General features: G+C 35.5%; 1 protein-coding gene and 1 long non-coding RNA gene across 4 annotated transcripts in view; one reads left to right on the top strand and one right to left on the bottom strand.

The window, feature by feature from the left end:
- Positions 1-24,268, top strand: part of Enpep (glutamyl aminopeptidase) — an 84,229-nt gene that overhangs the window by 26,154 nt on the left and 33,807 nt on the right. Inside the window, exons 4-10 of the mRNA XM_046458947.2 lie at positions 1,024-1,144; positions 4,054-4,208; positions 4,868-4,981; positions 8,408-8,542; positions 11,313-11,378; positions 16,470-16,535; positions 16,677-16,825. Of these exons, the coding sequence (XP_046314903.1) occupies positions 1,024-1,144; positions 4,054-4,208; positions 4,868-4,981; positions 8,408-8,542; positions 11,313-11,378; positions 16,470-16,535; positions 16,677-16,825 (806 nt within the window). The remainder of the gene's footprint in view (positions 1-1,023; positions 1,145-4,053; positions 4,209-4,867; positions 4,982-8,407; positions 8,543-11,312; positions 11,379-16,469; positions 16,536-16,676; positions 16,826-24,268) is intronic.
- LOC124102545 (uncharacterized) lies at positions 2,832-23,626 on the bottom strand. 3 transcript variants are annotated; one of them, XR_006854891.2, is made up of 7 exons: positions 22,726-23,626; positions 21,856-21,950; positions 20,705-20,790; positions 17,619-17,675; positions 15,345-15,421; positions 7,742-7,889; positions 2,834-3,428 (listed from the first exon to the last, which is right to left on the bottom strand). It is a non-coding gene; the product is annotated as an uncharacterized LOC124102545 (long non-coding RNA). The 3 variants fall into 3 exon arrangements; XR_006854892.2 differs by having other exon boundaries at positions 22,777-23,626; XR_009228139.1 differs by lacking the exon at positions 7,742-7,889 and having other exon boundaries at positions 2,832-3,428.

Raw genomic sequence — 24,268 nt, 5'->3', positions numbered from 1 at the left:
TGTCTGAAGCACCTTTTTCTTTTTTGCATACAGAGAAACTCTGAACACCTGTGATATTCTTGCACATAAACCTGATATCTAGGAACCACATCTACTTGCATAACATTATGATTAAGAAGATTCTTGATTTTTTTTAAAAAATCATACAAACTTAGAATTGGGGGAAATTATGCTTGGTTTGATTGATAAATCTTGTCATAGCAGCAAGAAGTAATACCCTAGCAAATTAGAGAGTTGATGTAGCTTTTGAAGATGACTCCCTTTCAGGAAAATTTTGGATCATTATATTTTAGGCTCTGGGAACAGAATAGTTGAAATAAAGAAAAGATGATGTGGAAAAGCTGGATAGAATAGCACAAGGAGAAACATGTGTTTAGGGGCTTTTTAGATGAGAATAAAAATCACAGGAATTCATTTCGTGAAAGACAATCTACACATATGCAGACAAAAGCAGAGACAGAAGACAGATTAGTGGGTGGTTTGAGGTTGAATAGATGCATAGAATTTAAGAAGAAAATATATTTATAGATAGAAAAAGTAATAACATCTTTTAATGTTTTGAACCATTGCATCTTACACTTTTTTGTTTTGAGTACCAGGGATTGAACTTAGGGGCACTTAACCACTGAGCCACATTCCTAGCCCTTTTTTGTATTTTATTTAGAGACAGGGTCTCACTTAGTTGCTTAGGGCCTCCGTAAGTTGCTGAGACCAGCTTTGAACTCTCGATCTTCCTGCCTCAGCCTCCAGAGCCACTGGGATTATAGGCATGTGCCACCATGCATGTGGTGTCTTACACTATTTCCAGTCACTAAAGTTGCTCAATGAGTGATACAATTTATGTGGACCTTTCACACACTGGTGAAGTGATTTGTCCACAATCACACAGCTAGTATGAAACAGAACTGGGATTCAAATTAGATTTATCTGACTCCAAAGCCCTTTTGACTATATTACATACTATAGTTTATTTGTGTTTTATCAAATGTATAATTATCACTGATTTTTTTTGTATTTTGTTAGCTCACTATTTATGTCCAGCCAGAGCAAAAGCACACAGCTGAGTATGCTGCAAACATAACTAAAATTATATTTGATTATTTTGAAGACTACTTTGCTATCAATTATTCTCTTCCTAAATTAGGTAAGAATTATTTTTTCCTATTTTTAATATTGCCTTTGTTTTTACCTGAGTTGATTCATTGCATCTAATTAACTATCATCCCTAAGTCCTTTTCTTATATGCGTTCTATATGTGTGTGTGAGATTAATTAGATGTTGAGACATCCATTCTGGATTCTTCCAAAAATAATGTATGTACTCTGTTTGGATCTATGTACAGTGTTTATTTACAAATAAAAATGATCAAAAATAAAAGTATGTGCATTGAACTGCAGAGCTTATTAATGATGGAACAGAAACAGCAAACCAGATTAGCTTAAATAACCAGCATCCATCCCAATAGTGTACATGCCTTCCCAACATCTGTGGGCTGGAAAAGAAAAGGGGTAATTGATGTCGCAAGAGTTCCATGTGCTTCCAATCTTCCCATTGTTGTGCAAGACTAATTCTAGATTCTCCAGCAGTTAAAATGAAATGCTGGTGCTCCTTCCAGAAACATCTTTTTTTTTTTTTTTTCCTGATATGGAGGGAGGCATGTTTTCCTTTTAAAACAAAAGTCAGACTGTAAACAGAATAGTGTAGGTATGACATTTCTATAAATAGCAGAAATACCTTATTAATAAACTTGAGTGGTGTTGGCAGAACTTTAAATTTAAGATCCATAGAGTTGCTTGTAGTGATGAAATGAAAGGCGGTAAAAAAAGAAACCAGCCAACAATCGGCTTCCTTGCTCTTCTGTCTGCCCTTCCTTAATAAATTATCAATGCAAAACAACTCGAATGACAAATTTCCTACATGAGAATAGCTATGGCTGGGAGCAAGTTTGTATTTTTTTTTTCCAGTGGAAACAGTTCCCATTTTTTTTTTATTGCTTAACAGTGATTACAGAAGAAGACAAAAAGAGAAGCAAATTTTCATCCAAGTCAGAAGAATAATTAATAAAATATGAAGCACCTGAATTCAAAGGATTCCCCCCCCCCCCACACACACACACCCTTTATCTCACTTGTACTGCCCAGATGTAACCTGGGAAGTGGAACTCTGGTGAATTTCTCTGGCTCTTCTCCTTTCTTCCTCCTTCTCTTGTTCCTTCTTTATAATCTTTTATGAACATTTTTAACCCTTTCAGAATTAACAGCATCATAGAAGTAACTTCTACACTCATTACACTCCAAAAGTTAAACATACTTGTGCTATTTAATTATAATTATAGTGTTATTTAATTATAATTCCAATACTCAACCAGACATGATATTACCAAAAAATTTTATTCAGTGATAACATGCAAATTACACTTCACAATATTTTGAAAAATATCAGCACTTGGTAGAGATACTGCTCCATCCTTTCAGGGATATTCTTTTTTTTTTAATTTTTATTGTTGGTTGTTCAAAACATTACATAGTTCTTGACATATCATACTTCACACTTTGATTCAAGTGGGTTATGAACTCCCATTTTTACCCCGTATACAGATTGCAGAATCACAACGGTTACACATCCACTTTTTTACATATTGCCATACTAGTGTCTGTTGTATTCTGCTGCCTTTCCTATCCTCTACTATCCCCCCTCCCCTCCCCTCCCCTCCCATCTTCTCTCTCTACCCCATCTACTGTAATTCATTTCTCCCCCTTGTTTTTTTTTTTTTTCCCTTTCCCCTCACTTCCTCTTGTATGTAATTTTGTATAACCATGAGGGTCTCCTTCCATTTCCATGCAATTTCCCTTCTCTCTCCCTTTCCCTCCCACCTCTCGTCCCTGTTTAATGTTAATCTTCTTCTCATGCTCTTCCTCCCCCAGGGATAATCTTATGACAAAACAATAAAACCTAAAAAGTAAAGAAAACTATTACTGTATCTTGACCTCCACTTAAGATATATCCCTTTTTGAAAAGCTTTATGCTTCAGAAATCTTTATTTTAACCAGAAATAAAGGGCTTTTCTTTGTCTTGTTTGTTTTTCAGGATCTTTTTATTGGTGCACCATAATCATACATAACAGTGAGATTCGCCATCATATCTGCACCTTTATACAATATAACAAGAAAGGGCTTTTCTTACATATTAGATGAAAACTTCAGTTTATTTCCACTTTTGTCCCTCATTTAAATTCTATGTAATGAAAAATTACATGCTGATTATGGTTCATTGACCAGGGAATCTGTATTTTCCACTAATCAACTGAGCATTTTCTATTTGGGGATTTAGCTGCTTGAGGCTTCCTCCTTTTTCCAGGTATTAGGTCTATTATCAGCCTCAGCAAACATAAAGAATAGGAACTCCTCACAAAATCCGACACTTTAGACCTGGAAGAGAAGGAAGAGAGAATATAACCAATTCCATGATTCTCCAACTTATTTAATACACCTAAGTAGATAGTAAGCTATTAGATTGATGGAGAATCAGGTGGACCTCAAACTGTATAGAGTTAAAGGGGAAAGGAAGTTTCGTATTCTCTATTATTCTCTATTCTTGGTTAGAGATTTATTTCTGTGCCCTTAGCCACTCTTTATTTCTCAGTCCTGATTTGAAGACTCTCTATTCTCTTTCTCTTCACAGCTTATCCTCAAAACAGATGCTTTTCATAAAATAAGTGAAAATCATGGAGGGGGGAGAAACCTAATATAAAGAAAGTACATATAGAGAGTGACAAAAGACATAAAATTATAAAGCCTTGAAAAAAGAAGTCATGAGTATTCTTCTTTTTAGGAAAAAAAAAAAAAAAGACACGTTGCTATCTTAGAGCCAAAAGGAAAAACTCCCTGGAAGCTTTAAGACCAAAATGTTTGAATAAACCATTACTGTTTCTCACTCTAAGAAATTATTTTTAGATTTTTACAAAACATTCATCCAAAGAACTGAATTTGGTAAGAAATGCTATGAACAAATGGAAAGAATGCATTTCTCACTGGAGTCTTTTTTTTTCCATAGATAAAATCGCTATTCCAGACTTCGGCACTGGTGCCATGGAGAACTGGGGACTTGTCACTTACAGAGAAACAAACCTGCTTTATGATCCTCAGGAATCAGCCTCATCCAACCAACAGAGGGTGGCCACTGTGATTTCCCACGAACTTGTGCATCAGGTGTGCATGGGATATTGGCATCAAGTCAACTTTCTTTTTTTTTTTTTTTTTTTTTTCGGTTACTAGGGATTGAAGTCAGGGGCACTCAACCACTGAGCCACATTCCCAGCCCAGCCCTGTTTTGTGTTTTATTTAGAGACAGGGTCTTACTGAGTTGCTTAGCGCCTCGCCATTGCTGAGGCTTGCTTTGAACCCACAATCCTCCTGTCTCGGCTTCCCAAGCTGCTGGGATTATAGGCATGCGCCACCACATGTGGCTCAACTTGCTTTTGAAACAGACTTAAAACCATAGGACTAATTCAAATTATCTATGACTTAGCAAATAAAAAATAGCTGATTCAGAAAATCCTGCATGAAGACCATTCTTAGTGCTAATACGTATTTAACCATAAAGAAACTTTAAAAAAAGTATTTTGCCATTGGTAAATGCACAGGCCTTCCTATAACTTTATAGATTCTCAGTAATATCTAAATAAAGGTAATAAGGCAAGGAGAATTTAATATCATTTAAAGATCCGGATAAGTAAAGCAGGAAATAAATACAGTGCTTGCCACTTCTCTGTCACGGTGTCAAAATTTAGATGGATAACTAACTGTTTTGAATTTTTCTAGTCTCTTCTACCATAAGAAGAATTGAACTCTATTGCTTATCATTTCAGTGGTTTGGAAATATTGTAACCATGGACTGGTGGGAAGACTTGTGGCTGAATGAAGGATTTGCTTCTTTCTTTGAATTCCTGGGAGTAGACCATGCAGAAAAAGAGTGGCAAATGGTGAGCCCAGAGCACATGCATTCCAGATCTCTTCTTCTCATTATGCAAAGCACGATAATGGGCCAGTGTTGGGATCCAAGGGTAATGTGCTTGGGAAGTTCATTGTGAGAATAGGGTGGAGCCAGCTGGCTTCCAGAGAACTATGCTTAAAGCCAATGCCTGGTCCCTACAAGGCAACTGACCACCACATCAGATATCCCTGAGAGATATCCTTGAGTATATCTTTGAGAGAATCACTTAAAAATACATGTTGAGGCAGGAAAAAATGAATAAAAAGACAGCCAGCATAGAAAATGGCCACCCTATGTTCAAGAAGTATCTACGTGCTAGCCCTTTGAAAAATGTCTGTCTTATTTTGCAAACTATTTACCTTAGACAGGGTGCTCTAATAGTGTGGTGAAGAGATAAAAGAATAAACTTAGTAGTTAGCTACAAGTTCAAATCTCAGACACATCATTTCTTAGATTCATGACAGAAATGTGACCTTGAGCAAGTTACATAAGCTCTCCTTAGTTCTCTCTTCAGTGTTCAATAAGCACATTGTTTTCTATCTTAGAAGCTTTAAAAGCTTCCAGAATATACATATATTGACTATTAACCTAAAGTGTACCCCTGAGGGACCTGGAAAAAAAATACCCATGTAAACTCTATAGATTTTTTGTTTGTTTGTTTTAGAAAACTTAGCTGTACTTTGTATTTATATTTAGATGGTGTTAGTATTCTTATCTGATTGTACCTATGAATGTGTGTGTCCACAGAGATGTAAATGTGGGAGTAGAATTAGGAGATTGTGTTTGATGTAGAATACTGCCCTCTACTGGGAAGAACTAAAAATATAAATGCCTGAAACCCTTGCCATTTCCCTAATCTGCTTTAAAAAAGTAAAAAATCTAATTGGCAATTATTGCTTTTTAAAATTTTTAATCTATATCATGATTTTTTATCCATGGAACTGTTGACATCAGGGACAAGATAATTCTTGTACCCATCTTGCCCCAGTTGTGACAACCAAAAAATGTCCTCATATACTTCCAAATGGCACCTGAGGACAAAAAATTTCCTGGAGTAGATGAGAACCACTCATCTACACTGAAAATGTATGATTTTATAATTTATTGAAAATAAACTACATAAATAGAAAATCATTTCAGCCTTCTTTCAAAGGAATCCAATGCCCTTCTTATATCAAACTGTTGTAAAAAAATTATGTTTGAATAGTGTCTGATATTTTAGTTTCAATGTTTGTTTCAAGAACACTGATAAAATTCCAGAAAGATTTGGTATTCAGATCTTGAAATTTCAAAAAAAATTTAATCATACTGTATAATATATTCACAGTTTATCTGTTCCTTCATCCATTCATTTATTCTTCATTTAGGAAAACTAGAGAGGACCCAAAAATAAACAAAATGTATTCTAAGCCCTTAATGAGTTCCTAATTCAAAGTCTTATTGGTGAAGGGGTCAGATAAAGAGAAATGTTTTGTGAGAGAACTTTATAGTATCACAATAGTTAAGCCTTATTTCTTTGTTTTTTTTTTAATCTAAGCTTTCTTTTTCTTTGTTTTCCATATTTTTATTGGTTCATTATAGTTGTACATAATCGTGGGATTCATTGTTATATATTCGTACATGTACACAATGTAACAGTGTAATTTGGCCAATATTGTTCCCCAATATTTCCCCTTTCCCTCCCTCCTTCCTCTACCAATCCCTTTCCTCTACTCTACTGATTTCCCTTCAAATTTCTTGAACCGCAACCCTTCCACATTTCCTTTCCTTTTTCCCCTCTAATTTACACATATGAGAGAAGACATGTGACCCTTGACCTTCTGAATTTGGCTTTTTTCATTTAACACAATGTTCTCAGGTTTCCTTCATATTTGTGTAGATGACATACTTTCATTCTGTATAGCTGAATAAACTTCCTTGTGTATATATACCACATTTTCTTTAACCAGTCATCTGTTGATGGATACTGAGGCTGATTTCATGATACTTGGCTATTGTAAATTGTGCTGCTGTAAACATGAGTTTGCATGTATCACTATAGTACGATGACTTCAGTTCTTTGGAATGAATACTGTGGAGTGCTGTATCTGGGTCTATGGTGGTTCCATGCCTAGTCTTTTGAGAAACCTCCATACTGATTTCCATAGTGGTTATACTTTTTACAATCCCACCAACAGCATAAAAGTGTTCCGTTTTCTCCATATCCTCTCCAGAATTTACTGTTGTTCGTATTTTTGTTTTTGTTTGTATTCTTGACTGCCATTCTGACTGGAGTGAGATGAAAGCTCAGTGTAGTCTTGAGTTGCATTGTAGAACCTCCTTTCATCAGTGAAAAAACTCTGAGGGCTAGGAAGTTCACATGAGCTTTCACATAGACAATAGATATTGAAGCTAAGACTGCAGTCCAATTTCCAGATACTGAGAACAGGATTCTTTCTATGCAAACTGCCTATATGTACAAAAATCAAAATCCAAGTCAAAATTAAACTTAACTAGCAGTCATCATTTGACAGCAGTACCTTGCCTATTATAAATAGACACCATAAAATTGGAAAATGTCAACAAATATGCCATGCTCCCCTTTGGGAAATATTTTAAATTAAGTAGGCTCAATAAAGTTTCTGATTTTTAAATTACTAATGACTTAACAAAGTTAAAGTTCAGATTCTTATTCTTTAAGAAATAAAATCATAATAGCAGCTAAGGTGTTAGTTTTCCTTTCATGCCAGGATCTATGTCAAGTGCTTACCATGAATTATATCTTCAATCCTGTGCACAAGTCCACAAAGAAGATGCCATTATTACCCCTGTCTAGTGAGGGAGGGAACTTGCTTAAAGATAGCTTAGAACCAGTGAAGTTGGGCTATACTTTTAGGCCTCTCGACCACTCTGTTTTGCTGAGAAACACAAAATGAGAAGTGATTATAAGAACTGAAGAATAAGCTAGTTGTTTTTTATTAATTATAAGTTATCCAAATTCCAAGGACAAATTCACAGGAAATAAAAACTGAACCTCAGCTTCAGCAGATTGACATGCTACTTTACTTAATTCTCAGAACAAACTCATGAAATGATGTCACTGCTCCCATTGCACAGATGTGGCTATGGGGCTTAAAAAGTTTGGAATAGTCCAAAAGTCACACAGAAGTGGTAAAACAGAAATCATACCCATTTTTGTCTTTTTGGCCTGTTTATAGGAGAATGAAGTCAAAGCAGTTATAAATAGAAGAAGGAAATTAAATCAGTACAGATCAATCAGTGCAAAATATGACTAATTTGAAGGCCTACTGTTTGTTTCAAATAATTTGAGTAATTTATATTAATTTTCTCTCAACTTTTATTACATATGGTATTACAAAATGTGCACCAGTCTAAAGGAAGTGCTCTATTTCTTTGGCTCGTTCTGTCATTTCAGCGTGACCAGATATTACTTGAAGATGTATTACCTGTACAAGAGGAAGATTCTTTAATGTCTTCACACCCAATAGTCGTCACCGTGACAACCCCTGATGAAATAACATCTGTTTTTGATGGAATATCCTATAGCAAGGTGGGGAACTGTGGCATTGCTTTGAAATCTTCCTGTTTACTGACTTTTCTTTCAAGTAGAGGCTAAAAATGGTAAGAATGGTAGTATACCAAGTGGGCTCTGATTTTTATAACTAATAGTAATTTAACAGTTACATTTTATAATCTGGTTGCTTAAAGATCAAGATAATGATAACTGGGCATTGCCTCAGGATTTTTGAATTCAGTGTTTGAATTTTTCTCTTTTCATTTGTGCTTGTACCTGCTTCCTGCTTTCATTCTGATAATTGAACATTTAGTCTTTTTTTTTTTTTTTGTATCAGGAATTGAATCTAGGGACACTTAACCACTGAGAGACATCCTCAGCCTTTTTTAAAAAAAAATATTTATTTTTTAGTAATAGGTGAACACAATGTCTATTTTACCTTATGTGGTGCTGAGGATCAAACCCAGTGCCTCACATATACTAGGCGAGCTCTCTACCTCTGAGCCACAACCCCAGCCCACCTCAGCCCTTTTTTATATTTGATTTTTAGATAGGGTTTTGCTAAGTTGCTGAGGCTGGCTTTGAACTCACGATTCTTCTGCCTCAGCCTCCTGAGCCTCTGGGATTACAGGCATGTGCCACCATGCCCAGCAAACATTTAGTCTTTTTTAAAAAATATTTATTTTTTAGTTTTAGGTGGACACAATATTTTACATTTATGTGGTGCTCAGGATCAAACCCAGTGCCCCATGCATCATAGGCGAGTGCTCTAGCACTGAGCCACAATCCCAGTCCCAAATATTTAGTCTTTAAACATCAAATTTAAAATTGTTTTAAAGGCAGTATATCTTACTTTTCTGCTATGTGGTCTGTCAGTGAGGAATCCCATATATGTGGGCACTTTTTCTAGTAGAATCCTTTAATGCTCCCAGTAAACTTAAATCTAAATCAGTTAGAAGGAAATATTCTTATCCATTTTTAGATAAAATTTAAAGATGACTTGTAGCATTTTATAAATGAGGAATTCTTATCCAATAAAACTTGTATGAAACACTGCTGAAAATCTATAAGCCAAAGTTTTGTGCTACCTGTTCTCTCCCACAATAGCTCCTGCAGTTTCTCCTTCAGACATATCCCATTCCTATATGTCACATCATTTAAAACTTTATTTTTGTAATTTTCCACTCTGGTTTCTTATGGTTTACCCACTACATTAAGTTACTCAAAAACTACTGCAAAGTAATACAGTTTGGTTTGGGTTTTTTTTTTGGGGGGGGCATTGATTTTTTGTACCAAGGACTGAACTCAGGGGTGCTGAACCACTGAGTCACATCCAAGACCTTTAAAAATACACACACACACACACACACACACACACACACACATATATATATATATATATATATATATATATATATATATATGTATTTTTAGTTGTAGTTGGGCACAATACCTTTATTTTATTTATTTTTATGTGGTGCTAAGGATCAAACCTAGCGCTTGCACATGCTAGGAGAGAGCTCTACCACTGAGCCAAAACCCCAGCCCCCCAAGACCTTTTTATGTTTTATTTTGAGATTGGGTCTCACTAAGTTGCGTAGGACCTTGATAAATTGCTGAGTCTGGCTTTGAACTCACTATCCTCCTGCCTCAGCCTCCTGAGCCACTGGGATTGTAAGCATGCATCATCATGACCAGCATTTGTTATTTTAAGTGATGCCTAAAATATAGTTTTATTTATTTATATCATAATTATTGAAATAAATACTTATTAAACTTGACTTAAGTGAAAAAAAACTATGTTTTAGTATTTGAAATTTATAGCATCATATGTTTTGGCTTTCCTTCTCATATTATTCCTATGGTGTCTTTTTTAGTCTTCTTTAATTCTTTTTCCTTCATATTATCAATGATTCTTTTTATCTTTCTGTTAAAATGAAAATTTCTTATTTACTTAACAGTCTATTTCATTAACTCCCATGGGAGACGTTAGAACAAGTTTCAAACACCCAGAGTCATAAGTATACCCAGGACTTAAGATATTAGGGCAAAAATAAATAAATATGTTTCTATGACATAATAGCTTTTTCACTATGTCTGAAAACAATTTAAAATGCTTGCTAAAGTATGGTAAAAATTACTAAGTAGGGGAGGCAATGTTTTTCTGGTCAATTACTCAAAAATTTATTTAAAAATCTTATAAATAGTGTATCTTAATATAAATCTTATAACATGTGAAAGGAAAGTAGAAAACAGGTATTCATCAGATTATTCAGACAAAAGAAAACCACATAGATAAACTACTTTTACAGAGGAAGATTTTTTAAATCTAAATTATATACTATTCATATTAAATTGATCAGATAAATCTTCAACTCTCTACGTCCCTCTGATAAATACAATATATTTTTTCCTGCATGGAGATACATTTTATAATTTGTGAGAATTTTACACTGAACTCTTTCTTCATTCATCAAAGACCCTGATCTTTAGACAGTTTCTTTCATTTACAAAGCTCCATCTGCTGGTTCATTTGGAGAAGTGCAATAATCATTGGAACGGTAAGTCACTGAAGTGAGGGCCATTTTAGCAATTTCTTTACCTTTTGGTTATTTTAGAAACATAGATACTAGGGTGTACAAAATGGAATTTTATCCTAAAATCTAGAACCATATAATTTAATAGAATCATCTTCAATAAATAATCTCACAAATATGATGTTGAAATACCAGCCACAGTAGTGATAACTGATATTTCTCTATATAATCTTTATTAGTTTTATTTGTCACTTCTTTTCCCATCATAGGGAGCTTCTATTCTTAGAATGCTTGAAGACTGGATAACACCAGATAAATTTCAAAGAGGATGTCAGGTATGATTTATTACTTTAAGTGGTATTGAAAGTAAGCTACACTGATCTGTGACTGATGAATGTTAAGAAATGTTGCTCATTAATGATAATTCCTTTTTCATTTTCCTTACTCAGGGATAGACAGTATGGCAAAAGATAAAAGGTTATTTTACATCCAGTTAAATGCCTATATTGTATCTAAATTATCAAGTTCCAGAAGTTTCATGGAGAAGTTTAAACAGCTTAGTTATCTTTGATACACTTTACATGTGCTCTAGCCAGCTCTCGATTCCATAGCAAATTAGTCTTGATGGCTCAAACAAAAGAAATTTATTTTCTCTCAGTATTGGAGAATGAAAGTCCAAGAATCAAGATGCTGGCCAATTTAATTCTGGTGAGGGTCCTCTTCCTGTCTTGCAGATGGCCACCTTCTTGCAGTGGCCTTACATGACAAAGAAGAAGCACTGTGGTGTCTTTTGTAAGAACAATAATATCATCAATAGGGTCTCACCCTCAGTACCTCATCTAAATAGGAATACCTTACAAAGGCCCTGCTTCTAAATACCATCACATTGAGAATTGGGTTCAGCATACGAATTTCAGGGGAACACAGTCATTCAATAGTAATATGATATGAAAATTTAAATCTATCTGTAAGGGTCTTCCCTTTACAGTGAGTATAAGACTTTTTCCTTATGATTGGATTGGAAAGTAATTAATTAAAATATCTTTTTTTTTAAAGAAATAGAGAGAGAGAATTTTTTAAATATTTATTTATTTTTTAGTTTTCAGTGGACACAACATCTTTATTTTTATGTGGTGCTGAGGATCTAACCCAGCGCCCTGTGCATGCCAGGCAAGCACGTTACTGATTGAGCTACATCCCCAGCCCAAAATATCATTTTTTTATGATGGAATCAATAAATAAAGAAGACCAGCTTCCTTTCAGAAAGGGAAATTTTAAAAATCTTTCTAAATTTAAATTTTTCACACATCCCACTTAAGCATATTTTCCAGTGGATGATCTGGTTTCAGTTTTGTTTTTCTTGCAGACTTTTATCCAATTGTCTCATGGTTGGTGTTTTATAATATGTATCATTAAAGTCATTATAATGTGTCCCCATAATTGCCCTATCTACAGATTGGTCCCCTCCCAGCCTAGAAAAGGAAAACTGTTCCTACCTCTTCCTTCTCCAAACTCCCTACTGTGATAACCCAGGTAGTTACAGGGAACAGTGTGGACATCCAACCCATAAAGCAGAAATAGAAGACAGGTTGGAGCAGAGCCCCCACTAACTCTCACATGGAGGACCAGTTCCTTTTGGGGATGTGATTCCCCAGGACAATGCCTCCATTCCTAAAGCTCTCACTATGGCCATCTCTTCTCACATGGAACTTAATCCTATGATACTCAAAAGGAAGCAAGCCCCTCCAGACCAATATTAAGATTCTCAAGTGACTATTAAAGTAACAAATAAGACTAAGATTTAGGAAATATTTAGGGAGTGCACTACTGTATTTTTTTAGTAGTTTTGTTCATTAATAAAATATTCTGTGTGGACGTGAGATGCAAAGGGAGAAGCTGTACGTGTGAGCTTACATGCACATGAGAACATCTTGTAACTTTTCCATCAAACTCAATTTTTTTTTAACCTGGGGGTGGGGGGCTTTTAATCACTGAGCCATATCCCTGGGCCTTTTTATTTTTTAATTATGTAACAGGGTCTTGCTAAGTTGTTTAGGGCCTCACTAAATTGCTGAGGCTGGCTTTGAACTTGCAATTCTCCTGCCTCAGCCTCCTGAACTGCTGGGATTACAGGTGTGCACCACCACACCTGGCTCAGACTCAAATTTCATCTCATCTTCCCTCATTGTGAGCACCCTATAGAGGAACTCTCTCTTCAACATCTTTGCATATTCTCCAATGCCTAGTAGAAAATGTTACACATACTAGGTGATCCAGAAGATGTTTGTTGAATGAATGAGTGAATAGTCTATAATAAATAACATTGTAGAGCACAGAAATAAAAAAGAAATTTCATTTTCAAAAATGGTGTTAAAATTCCATTTGCAGAGCTTTCATTCTAAATCATTTTCATTTAAAATTTAAAATTTCATTCTAAATTTTCACTAATAAACCACACATTTTTTCACTAATAAATCACACATTCACACATCTTCAGATCTGACTTCAAAGACTGACTTTAGAGCTGATCTTTCTTATTCACTTATTTAGAGAAGGGCCAAAAAAAAGTCCTTAAAAACAAATAGCTAAACTAATAATTCAATAATACACATTTCCTTTAACCTAATATCTATTATCATTAATTTAAAAAGTTGTCCCAAACTAACATTTCTCAAGTTAAAATCTTCCTTTAACTTAACTATGATCATATGTAGTGCTAAAACCTAACTGGCATGAATAGATATTAATTTTTCATACCATTATAGTGCTATGAAATGAATTTATAAAAAGAACCACTAAAATATTTATCTTTTTCTCTCAAATACTAGCTAATATCTAAAAATAGCATATGATCAATATATTCCACATTGAGTAAGCTCTCAGACCAGCTGGGACATTCTTTCACATAGTTCAGGCACCTGAAAAATAGACTCCTTGAATTGCAATCACCACACTATGATTGTTGCCCGGAAGTCCCACAGTCTGTCAGACTGGAGTTACTGCTCTTTTCCTTACAGATACTGATTCTCTGTCAGAAGTGGCTGCATTAGTTAACCTGGTGGTGATGAATCTGGGAATGGCAGATATCTGTTCTCTTTCAAGCTTATCATGCCCCCCAAATCCAACCTCAGGAAACAAAATATTTAGATGGTGTGGGGAATAAAAGCAAAGTCATTCATTATTTTTGATAGATAAATCATTAAAATTTGTCTATTAAAAATAATAGATCATGGGTCATTAGTAACAATATGTGGTTATGGAAAAAAAATGAAAGATACTATGTCCTTTATTTTTCTTGTAGTATTAATAGTATCCCTGGTAAGACAAGAATGCTGAGCTGGAAAATGTGCTCATGTGCTTTTCCTTCTGGGAATACTAGCAATAGAAACACTGTTCCTTTCCTTCTGTGCTCACGAATGTCATCTTATGAGGGACTGTGACCTAGGTTGTTGCATAACTTTAGCTGGAATGACTACATTGTGAATATTTGTGGTGAAGAAGGAAAGTTCTTCAACCAGAATATTCAAAAGTGGTCATCAAAACAAAATAAAAATTAATACCTTTTCATATAGTGTTATATAAATTTTCATTCAGCCTCTAGTTCTAGAGAAGCAATAAATTGCAATTAAAAAAATAACAACCACCATGATAAAATCCACACATGCTGATCCATGATTCAGAATTCTCTTCATAGTAATCTTAGGCAAATCTCTTCACCTTTTTAGGCACTCAGGTAGTTAAACAGAGTGGTTTTCTTCATCTAAAAAATGTGGGCAATGTACTAAGTAATATTTAAAGTCCCTTCTAGATCCAAGATTTCCTGTTTCTAAGCTCAAGACCTTGTGAGTATACAAATAAAACCTAAATTAATTTAAAAAAGATACTCGTCAATATAAATTGTCATTAACACATAGACATACCAAATAGTAGTATACCAAATATTCAATTTTTTTTAAGATATAATGAATGATTAGTGCAATACTCTGGAATCAATACCTAAAAATGATAGTTTCTTCTCTCTTCCTTTGCCTGCCCTCTGGTGGTAGTGCTGAGAAGTGAATTAATCAAAAGAATTTAAATGGAGTCAATGTTCCAAATGGGCCTTAGTGCTCCCCCAGGCTTCCTGGGGTCCTACTAATCTTGTTTAATTTCTCTGTCCTTGGATTGAAGAGGAGTTTAGAAGATAATGTGACTTAGGTACAGCACCTACTGAAAATTTACAGCAACTTAAGAGGGAAAATGATATGCACCAAGTTAACCATGAAGAACATCTAAGGAGCCAGAGATTCTGTGGCACCCACCTGTAATCCCAGAGACTCAGGAAGCGGAGGCAAGAGGATCCTGAATTTGAGGCCATTCTAGGCAACTTAGAGAGACCCTGTTTCAAAATAAAAAATAAAAAGGGCTGAGGATGTGGTTCAGTGATAGAGCACCCTGGGTTCAATCCCAGCTTTGGAAAAAAAAAATTTTTTTTAAAGAAGTTTCTATTTATATCTAAGATTTCTTCATTTTAGGGTTTTTTTTGGGGGGGGAGGGAGTGGTATTGGGGATTAAACCCAGTGTGCTTAACCACTGAGTCATATTCCCAACCCTTCCTTTCTTCCATTCTTTCTTTTTCTTTATTTGAAACAGGGTCTCACTAAGTTGCTCAGGATTTTAGTAAATTGTAAGGCTGTCCTCAAACTTGCGATCCTCCTGCCTTGGCCTTCCAAGTCTCTGGGAGTACAAGCATGCAACTACCATGTCAGGCTTAGACATCTGCATTTTAAATGGGAAATAATTCAAAAAAGTAAAGGAGTGATGCAGCAGGACAGAAGAAACTTCAGAAAGTTTCCTGCAGAACCTCAAGCAGTGTCCAGATATGGGATGAGAAGACTGGGAATTTTCTTTGGGGCTCTATCACATTAGATCTGAAAATTCATATACAGAAAAGGTTTTGTGAACAGAACAGCCCAAAGAGGGAACCTTCTATTTAAAGATTCATATTTTGTTAATATTTGAAGAATAAAGATTTATTCTTTAAATTTAATAATTTCCTCACTCCATCCATCATCATTATTATTGTTATTGTTAAAAAGACTATACATTTATTTCCTTAGAGCAGAGGTCAGCAAACTACTGTTCAAATCCAGGCTACCACCCAACTTTGTAAGTTTTGTGAAGTAAAAAGGCTTTCTACATTTGAGAATGGTTAAAAAAATCAAAATAGAATATTTCATAACATGAAAATTACATAGAATTCAAATATAAGTGTGCATATATGTGTTTTTTGGAGAACAGCTATGCTCATTCATTTATACATGGCCTGTGGTTGCTTTTGTTATAGAGGCAGAATTGAGCAGTTGTGAGGAGGGCTTCAAATCATGTTATAGAATCTCGAAAAGGCAGCACTGACTTCCAAAGTACTTGTTATCTTTTACATACAGATTTACTTGGAAAGATTCCAATTCAGGAATGCAAAGACTTCAGATTTTTGGGAAGCACTGGAAGAGGTAAGGAGGAGTACACCCCTAAGTATTTCTTGTTCTGACTTACAGAAGATTTACTAATCATTTCTTTACCTGACTGTTCTATTTTTTATCTTCCCTTGTTTGTAAATTAATTAATCTCTCTCTATTTTTTTTTTATCTTAGGCAAGTGAGAAGCCGGTGAGAGAGGTAATGGACACCTGGACTAGACAGATGGGTTATCCTGTGCTAAATGTGAATAAAACAAGCGTCACACAGAAGCGTTTTCTGTTGGACTCAAGAGCTGATCCTTCCCAGCCACCTTCAGATTTTGGGTAATTCATTTCAGAAAAAAAGTAGAAATTTGGCAGAAATACTTGTCATTTACTTAGATACTGCTCTCCAGTACATGTTCAATGTGTTCAAATAGCCAGGTGGTCTCCAGGTTCAAAATGGTAGACTGAGCACATGTTGCTCTTCCCAAGGTATGAGTGAATGGAGGAATGAATATACTTAAAATCAATAAACCCTTAAGAGTAAGGAAAATAAATGGGTGGGACTACATTCGTCATAGAATTTTATGAAATAAAAGCAGAAGGAGAAATACTGACAGAAAACCAACTGAGGAAAATGCAGCTAGATGATAGTAAAGGGATCTCCTTGTCCCTAGTCAGGGTCTGGGCTCAGTGTCAGCATGAAGAATGCACAGCAGGAGTGAGAAGCCAAGCTGAAAGTAGGACAATTTTTATGACATCTAGAAGTAGGACTTGTGCCGCTCCACTTTCTCCATCCACTACTAGTCTTTTCTCTATAAGGAACTCTAAGAAATCTGGTTGTGACCCCAGGGCAAGAATGCAGAGGGCTGTTTACTAAAGAAGTAAACCAAAACAGTGGAGCTAAGCATTTCCATTTCATTAGGACTCCCAGACTATAGCATTGATTCATAAGTGTAATTTATTGGCTTTCAACTTTTATAATCAACCAATGGATAACATGTAACAGTGTTGTTATGGTGGCAGAATACATTGGAAATATAACCTATCTTATCATTATAATCAGAAAAAATACCTGACAGAAGAGAGGAGGTGGAAAAGGGAGAAAAAGTGAAAGAGAGTGTGGGCTACTTACTCAGTAGTGGCAGGTCTCTTCCCATGTTGTCCATGATGCTGTTCTGGTAGCTCAACCCTGGAAACAGTGGGAGCATCATGTGAAAAAGGGCAAATACTCTTTTGTCCTCTGAGAGCTGATTGTTAAGCAAGAGCACTCCAGGGGCTGTCCTCGCTTAACAGTTAGGAAAGTGGTAAAAACAAAAACTTCACGAAGCAAGAGTGGTGGAGTGAGTATATTATTTAGCGGTACATTGTAACCTATAGAAAACTAAAAACCATTTTATTTTATTTTACTTTTTTTGTTAAGTTTTAAAAAGAGAATGGAAAAGAAAGTAATATAAGTGCACCAAGTCACCCTCCAGTGGATGAGTTAATACATATTGTTTAAACAAAAATAAATAAATAAAGTTAGGATGCAGAACTAAAACCAGAAGCACTTAAAAGGAGAGATGCTAGGGGCTGGTGTGGTGGCTCAGAGGAAAAGCACTCGCCTAGCATGTGTGGGGCACTGAGTTTGATCCTCGCACCACATAAAAATTAAATAAAGGTATTGTGTCCACCTACAACTAAAGAATAAATATTTTAAAAAATAAAAATAAAAAAGGAGACCCTGAGTAAGGTGCAGGCCAGGGTGGGGAGGATGGAAAGCAAACTGTGGTTATTCAACAGTTTCCTAGTTTGTGATTAATAATGAGTTTATGTACAAATTTCACAAATCAAATTCTCTGAGCATTTAAGCAGCATTTAGAAACTTAATCAAATTCTCTTGCGTATAGCATGTGTAAAAACTTAGAATCAAATTCTTCTAAACACTACCAGTTACAGTTTCATTAAATTATTTTCTAATTTCCAAATACAAACACCTAAAGGTTTATAGATCTTTTTTGAAATTATTTGATATATTTTTAGAAATTAACAATTTAAAATACAAATACAGTTTATCAAATTAGAGTGACATTTCTTCATCATGTTAAAAATCAAACCCTCAACTTTACCAAGCAAGATTTTTCTAGACAATTGAAACATGGATACTGAGTTCAGGATTTCTAAGTATTTTAATTAATATTACAAATCCAATGTGTTGTTTTCTCTGATGTGCTAGGTTTTTAAAAATGTTCCAAAGAGTGTAAAAGTTGATAGAGCATGTACCTCACAGCCAGTGATCTCAAAACTCATTCCATTTGCACAAGTTCAACTTGTAAAGTCTTGATGATATGAGCATTTCTGCATAACTTATTTTGTATACATTTCTGGGGTGCCAAGCACCCCTCCAAATGAAAGGTAAAAATCAGACTCTCAGGACACCCAAACTGTATACAATATTTTGGGGATATCATCCTGGCCAGCTCAACATGCTGAGTCCCTCCTAGGTAGGTTACTAGGTGAACAGGAGCTGCATAGCCTATCACTGGTCCCTGGACATTGTTCCGGTTTCATCTAGTTCTAATTTTTATTGTCCCTTCTTGCAACTTTGAAATATTTGCTTGGGGTAAAGAGGATTTGAATTCATGCTCACCCAGGTGGCCTGCAATCTCCATTGCCTGATTCTCACTGAAGAGAATCGTCCTCCTGCTCTCTTTCTTAATGATTTCATTGGCATTATTTTATAATTCCTGTATAAGTCATTTGGTGAGCTCAATTAGTTAGTAGCAATTAGAATAACATGAAGAATGAGAGAATCTTAAGCTATGAAGAAAGTATTTTGGAAAGTGTTTAATAACTATGAACCAGTTCCTTCATAGTTACTATTTTATGTTCTAGCAAATTACATTTACTAAATTTATAATAGTGTTGGAGCTGTTTGATATTAAAATTTAAAAATATTTCTCTCTTGTGAAACAAGATTTCTTTGGGAAAGTTTCTTGGTAATTATTCTCTCTTGTCGTACATGCCCACTGATTGGCTGAGCCTGAATTAATTGGGAGAGAGGGATGGAGATGGCCAGGGTGGGGTCACAGAAAACATCTTTTTACCAGGATGAAATATTGAAGGTGAGCAAATTGGTGCAAAGGGAGTAAAATAAACTATAATATGGAGGAAGTCCTCAAAGGTTTTAAAAGGAGCTTTGTGAATACAATGTGTAACATTTACTAAGCCTTGACTAAGTAGCCAGCACTATTTTAAGCACTTTAGATGTGTTTGATGAGAACAGTTGAGGACAATGAAGCAGAGATCAAGGCGCTATCATTTACTGCGCGTGTGTATAACCTTGAATAAGTTAATGATAGCGCCTTGATCGGAACAGAAGGCAGTCTGGCTCCAAGAGACTGGAAGCACAGCAACTGGAAAAGTGGTGGGAGACGAAGGTGGGGAGAAAGGCAGGGACAGGTATGCAGGCCACATGAAAGATTTTGGACAACAGTGTGAAGATTCAAGGATTTTAAGGAGACAATTGGCAAGATTTGCATTTTTCCAAGTTCCTCTCTCGCTACATTATGGGGACATGAGTGGAATCAGGGAGACCAAATAAGATGACATTGCAGTGAATGACTCATGTGACAACTGGGATTGATGAGCCCAGACCCTATAGGAGGGTGGCTGTGGCTGAAAGTTGTAGCAGATATTCCAAAGATTTCAGTTCAACATTTTCAATTAAAAAATAAACAACAGCCGGATACAGTGGTGCACACCTATAATTTCCAACTGAGGCAGGAGGCTCACAAGTGTGCAAGAGAGACCCCGTCCCAAAATTAAAAAAAAAATTAAAAGGACTGAGGGTGTCCTTCAGTGGTGAGCGCTCCTGAGTTCAATCCCTAGTACTACAGTAAATAAACAAATAATATGCAAGTGACTTAATCAGATGAATTTGCAGAGAACAACTTCTTTTTAGACTATTGTGCTCATCCTGTAGGACAATGGTCATAGCCACATTTCTACAGAACTGAATGAATGATCTTTATAGACACATTTTACGATCCATATACCACAACCTGTTTTCTGTTTTTAATTCGGGACTTTGAGAATTGTCACACTAACAGCACACTCGGGTATTTAAAAAAATTAAAATTGCCAAAAATTGTCCAAGGTATGAGAGAATGGAGAGCACTCAGAATTATGAAATTAACTATTTCTAAGGTGCTGGCTGGAAAAGCCTGAGGCACTCACCTGGTAGGCCATTATCAGTCTGTGCGGGAACCACAGGAGCTCAGCTCTGTCACAGACAACGTGGTTCCAAGAAGCTGGGTGTCTTACTGTAACACAAATTCTGAAAATCAATAGTTCACACCAGCACAAGGAAAATACCAGACCCTACACCAATATGAAGACGCTGAGGGAGTGTATGTGTACACTTCTTTACTTTTTATTTCAAAAGGGAAAGATTAAAATTGAGAAAACCTCTTTATTTTTCACTCTTTCCTCTTCATGATACATGATTGAAATGTAGATTTGACTTAGTTTCAGGTGATAATTCAATGACAAAAGTCAACAAAACAGTTTCTGTGATGGTTCTGTAAACTATGAACTATTTCTTTTGTAGTTACTGTTTTATGTTCTAGTAAATTAGATTAGTCATATTAAATACTTCTACAGTCTTTGGATATTTGGGAAAAAAAAAGAAAGAAAGAAAAACTTGTTGGGCTGGAGATGAAACTCAGTGGTAGAGCATTTGCCTAACATGGGTGAGGCCCTGGGTTCGATCCCTTGCACTGGAAAAAAACCAAAAAACAAAACATTCTCTCTTGCAAAATAAGTTCCATTGTGAAAGTTCCTCAATAATTGTTTCCTCCTGTCACGTGTCCACTGACTTGTTAAACTAAAGACAGTCAACCAGTGTTGATTGGATTTTAACTACTCTTTGGCTATAAATTCCTCTTCACAAAAACAAAACAAAACAAAAAAATTATTACCAAGTGAGCCAAATATATCAGGAATAAAATCACTTTTTACAATAAATTACAATATATCCTTGAATTTTATTCATGAAACTTAAGAGTATGAAACTATCTTAACCCATTTTTCTCTAATATTTGTCTTGAATTCCTACTCTCAGATACTATTTTTATTTCATTTGGATTCATAGAAGCATGATTTTTGGTGACTATTTATCAAAAATCAACATACTTGTCCCAGTTTTGTAAAACAAAAGCAAGGGGATGTTATACATGAATAGGAAAAGAAACTTAGAAAATAGGTTTTTCCCTGTTGAGAATATTTGTTAAAAATCATCAGTAGCTCCTGAGAAATAAGAATACTGTTTTTTCACTTTATTTATTTATTTTTTTAAATCAAATCATGTACCCAGAAAGAAATGGTACCTTTCTCCAACCCCAAGGTTCATCTTCTCTCTGGTCAGATGTGTTCCTGTTGGGTGATCTGTGAGATGAATGGCCTCTTCTAAGTATGCTTCTCACTATTTAAGTAATCCAGAATGAGGAAAGTTTTTACTGAACAGAACCTTTTATAATTCAAAGGGTCCACCCATGTGTAGGCTTTTGCTTTAACATTATGGCGGCAACCTTCTCTTACAAATGGGCCACTTACCACGTCTCCAGCAGGCAAGTTTTCTTTCTTTCTTTTTTTTTTATACACTTTATTTTGTTTATTTAGTTTTATACGGTGCTAGGGATGGAACCCAGGGCCTCACACATGCCAGGCAAGCTCTCTATCCCTGAGCTACAACCCCAGCCCTGACAAGTTTTCTTGCCTTGAAAGTCCATCCATTGTAAACAGGCAGAAGAAGGGTGTGTCTTTCGGGGGGGCAATTAAAGTCAGTTTCCTTGGAGAAAACTAGATTGGCCACTTTTAGTATTGATGGAGCCCATTTCATGGTACCTTAATCACACACTTAAAAAACAAATCTTGATACTCATAAATTTTAGATGATATAATTTTCATTTCTTGACATTTTGTATTCCCAAATCTCTTATTTTATTCAGTTTAGATTAGGTTAGATTGTGTGATACTAAAAATTACCAAATTGTATTCATTTTTGTCTTAGGATAATCTTAAAATCCTCAGGGCAATATTTTTTTTTTATTTTTTAGTTGTAGTTGGACACAATACCTTTATTTTATTTGTTTATTTGTATGTGGTGCTGAAGATCAAGCCCAGCACCTCGCATGTACTAGGCGAGTGCATTACACTGAGCCACAACCCCAGCCCAGGGAAATATTTTTATACGTGACCTTGGTAGTATAGCTTCTGTCCAGTTTTAGGCATGGTGTAGTCCTACTGACCATGTTTTAGGGTGATAGCCAAGATGTGAAGTCACATTGTGCACATCCCAACACAGCATCCTCTGTTACTTCCGTTACGTTTGGCACTGGAGAAAGATGAAGAAATATTTGTTTGCGTGGCAGCATCAAATTAACAGAGCAACGACAGAGCAAAATATGTAGGATGTGGTTATTTAACAATGCCTGTCTTCTGAGAGGCTGCAAGGGCTCTTAGGATGGCTTCCATAAAAGCAAACCCTGAGATGATCATGTGAGTGAAAATGACTCCTTAGGAAGTGTCTCTAGGAAGGATGGTCACAGTGGGCATGGGACAGGGAAGGGAGAGGAAGGGAAGGCAGTCCAGCAGAGGTGCTGTATGAAGTAGTCCTGTGGAGAGTAACTGGCTCAGTCCTGCAGAGAATTTCTGGAACCTGTGCAGAACACTTCAGAGTGTTCCAGCGTGTTCCTGATGGATGGGGTAAGAAAGGTTCTCAACTTTCAACCCATACCAATCAGTCATTGTTAACTAAGGGTGGCTCCAGAAGAATGCAAATTCCCAGGAATTTCTGTTTTTCCTGCTGAGGCAGTTTGAGGACAGTCCTCTAACAGAGAGACATAGGTTTTGGTTGCTTCCAGAGAAAGCACATTGGAATCTGGGTTTCTAGGGGATAAGCATCAAGCTGTGTCCACAATAGGACCCCAGAAATAATTTATGTACTGGTTTTATGAAACTTATAGCCAAAAATTCCACTGCAATAAAATACTCCAAAGGACCCAGTAAAAAGTCCTTTAAAACACTTCAATAACATAAAGCAGAGGATTACTTTTTTCACATAGATAGCAAAAATCTATTCTTGAATGACAAATTTTATTATATCCTAAATGGGAGAAATGTAAATCCAAATTCTCTGTTAAGGAATTGAATGTTGACAGAGAAACCAACTTTGAGTAGCAATTCAAACCAGCTATTGGTACCTAGATTCATATTCTCTCTAGATACATGAGATGATGCATTTGTGATTGAGAGGAGAACAATCAAATGGCATTGATGATCTGTTTTTTGATATTTCAAGACTAAAATATTGGGAATATATTATATCCAAATACAAGCTACCTCTGCATACCAAGTAGCTAAGGAAAACAATTGGAAACCCCTGAAACATCTGATAATTTTTCCCTTTAGAGCACATGTGTTCTCATGATTCTAGCTAAGAGATACTTAGAAAAGAGCATGAAACTTTGAAGGGGGGGGCGGGTTATGGTGGTGGTACAATTTCAATCTAACTTCTAAAATGTATTTCTTTAACAGAATTTTACAGACTGCCTTTTGAATTTTAACAATGTTTTGTGCTCCTTAACAGAAGCCATCAAATATAAAGTGTACATAATCATGTATTCAGATGCTCAATATTATATGTTATATTTCTACAATTTCTGCAATTTCTTTATTTCAAAGCCTCAAAGCACTTCATTGAATAATAATCTTCATTCTTGGATAATTTTTTGATGCAAA

This window comes from Marmota monax, unplaced genomic scaffold (genome assembly GCF_021218885.2).
Source record: "Marmota monax isolate L192 unplaced genomic scaffold, Marmota_monax_Labrador192_F-V1.1 WCK01_AAM20220418_F8-fsc00002, whole genome shotgun sequence".
NCBI lineage: Eukaryota > Metazoa > Chordata > Mammalia > Rodentia > Sciuridae > Marmota > Marmota monax.
Note: the sequence above shows the minus strand (reverse complement) of the source record. Positions and strands in the feature narration are given on the sequence as shown.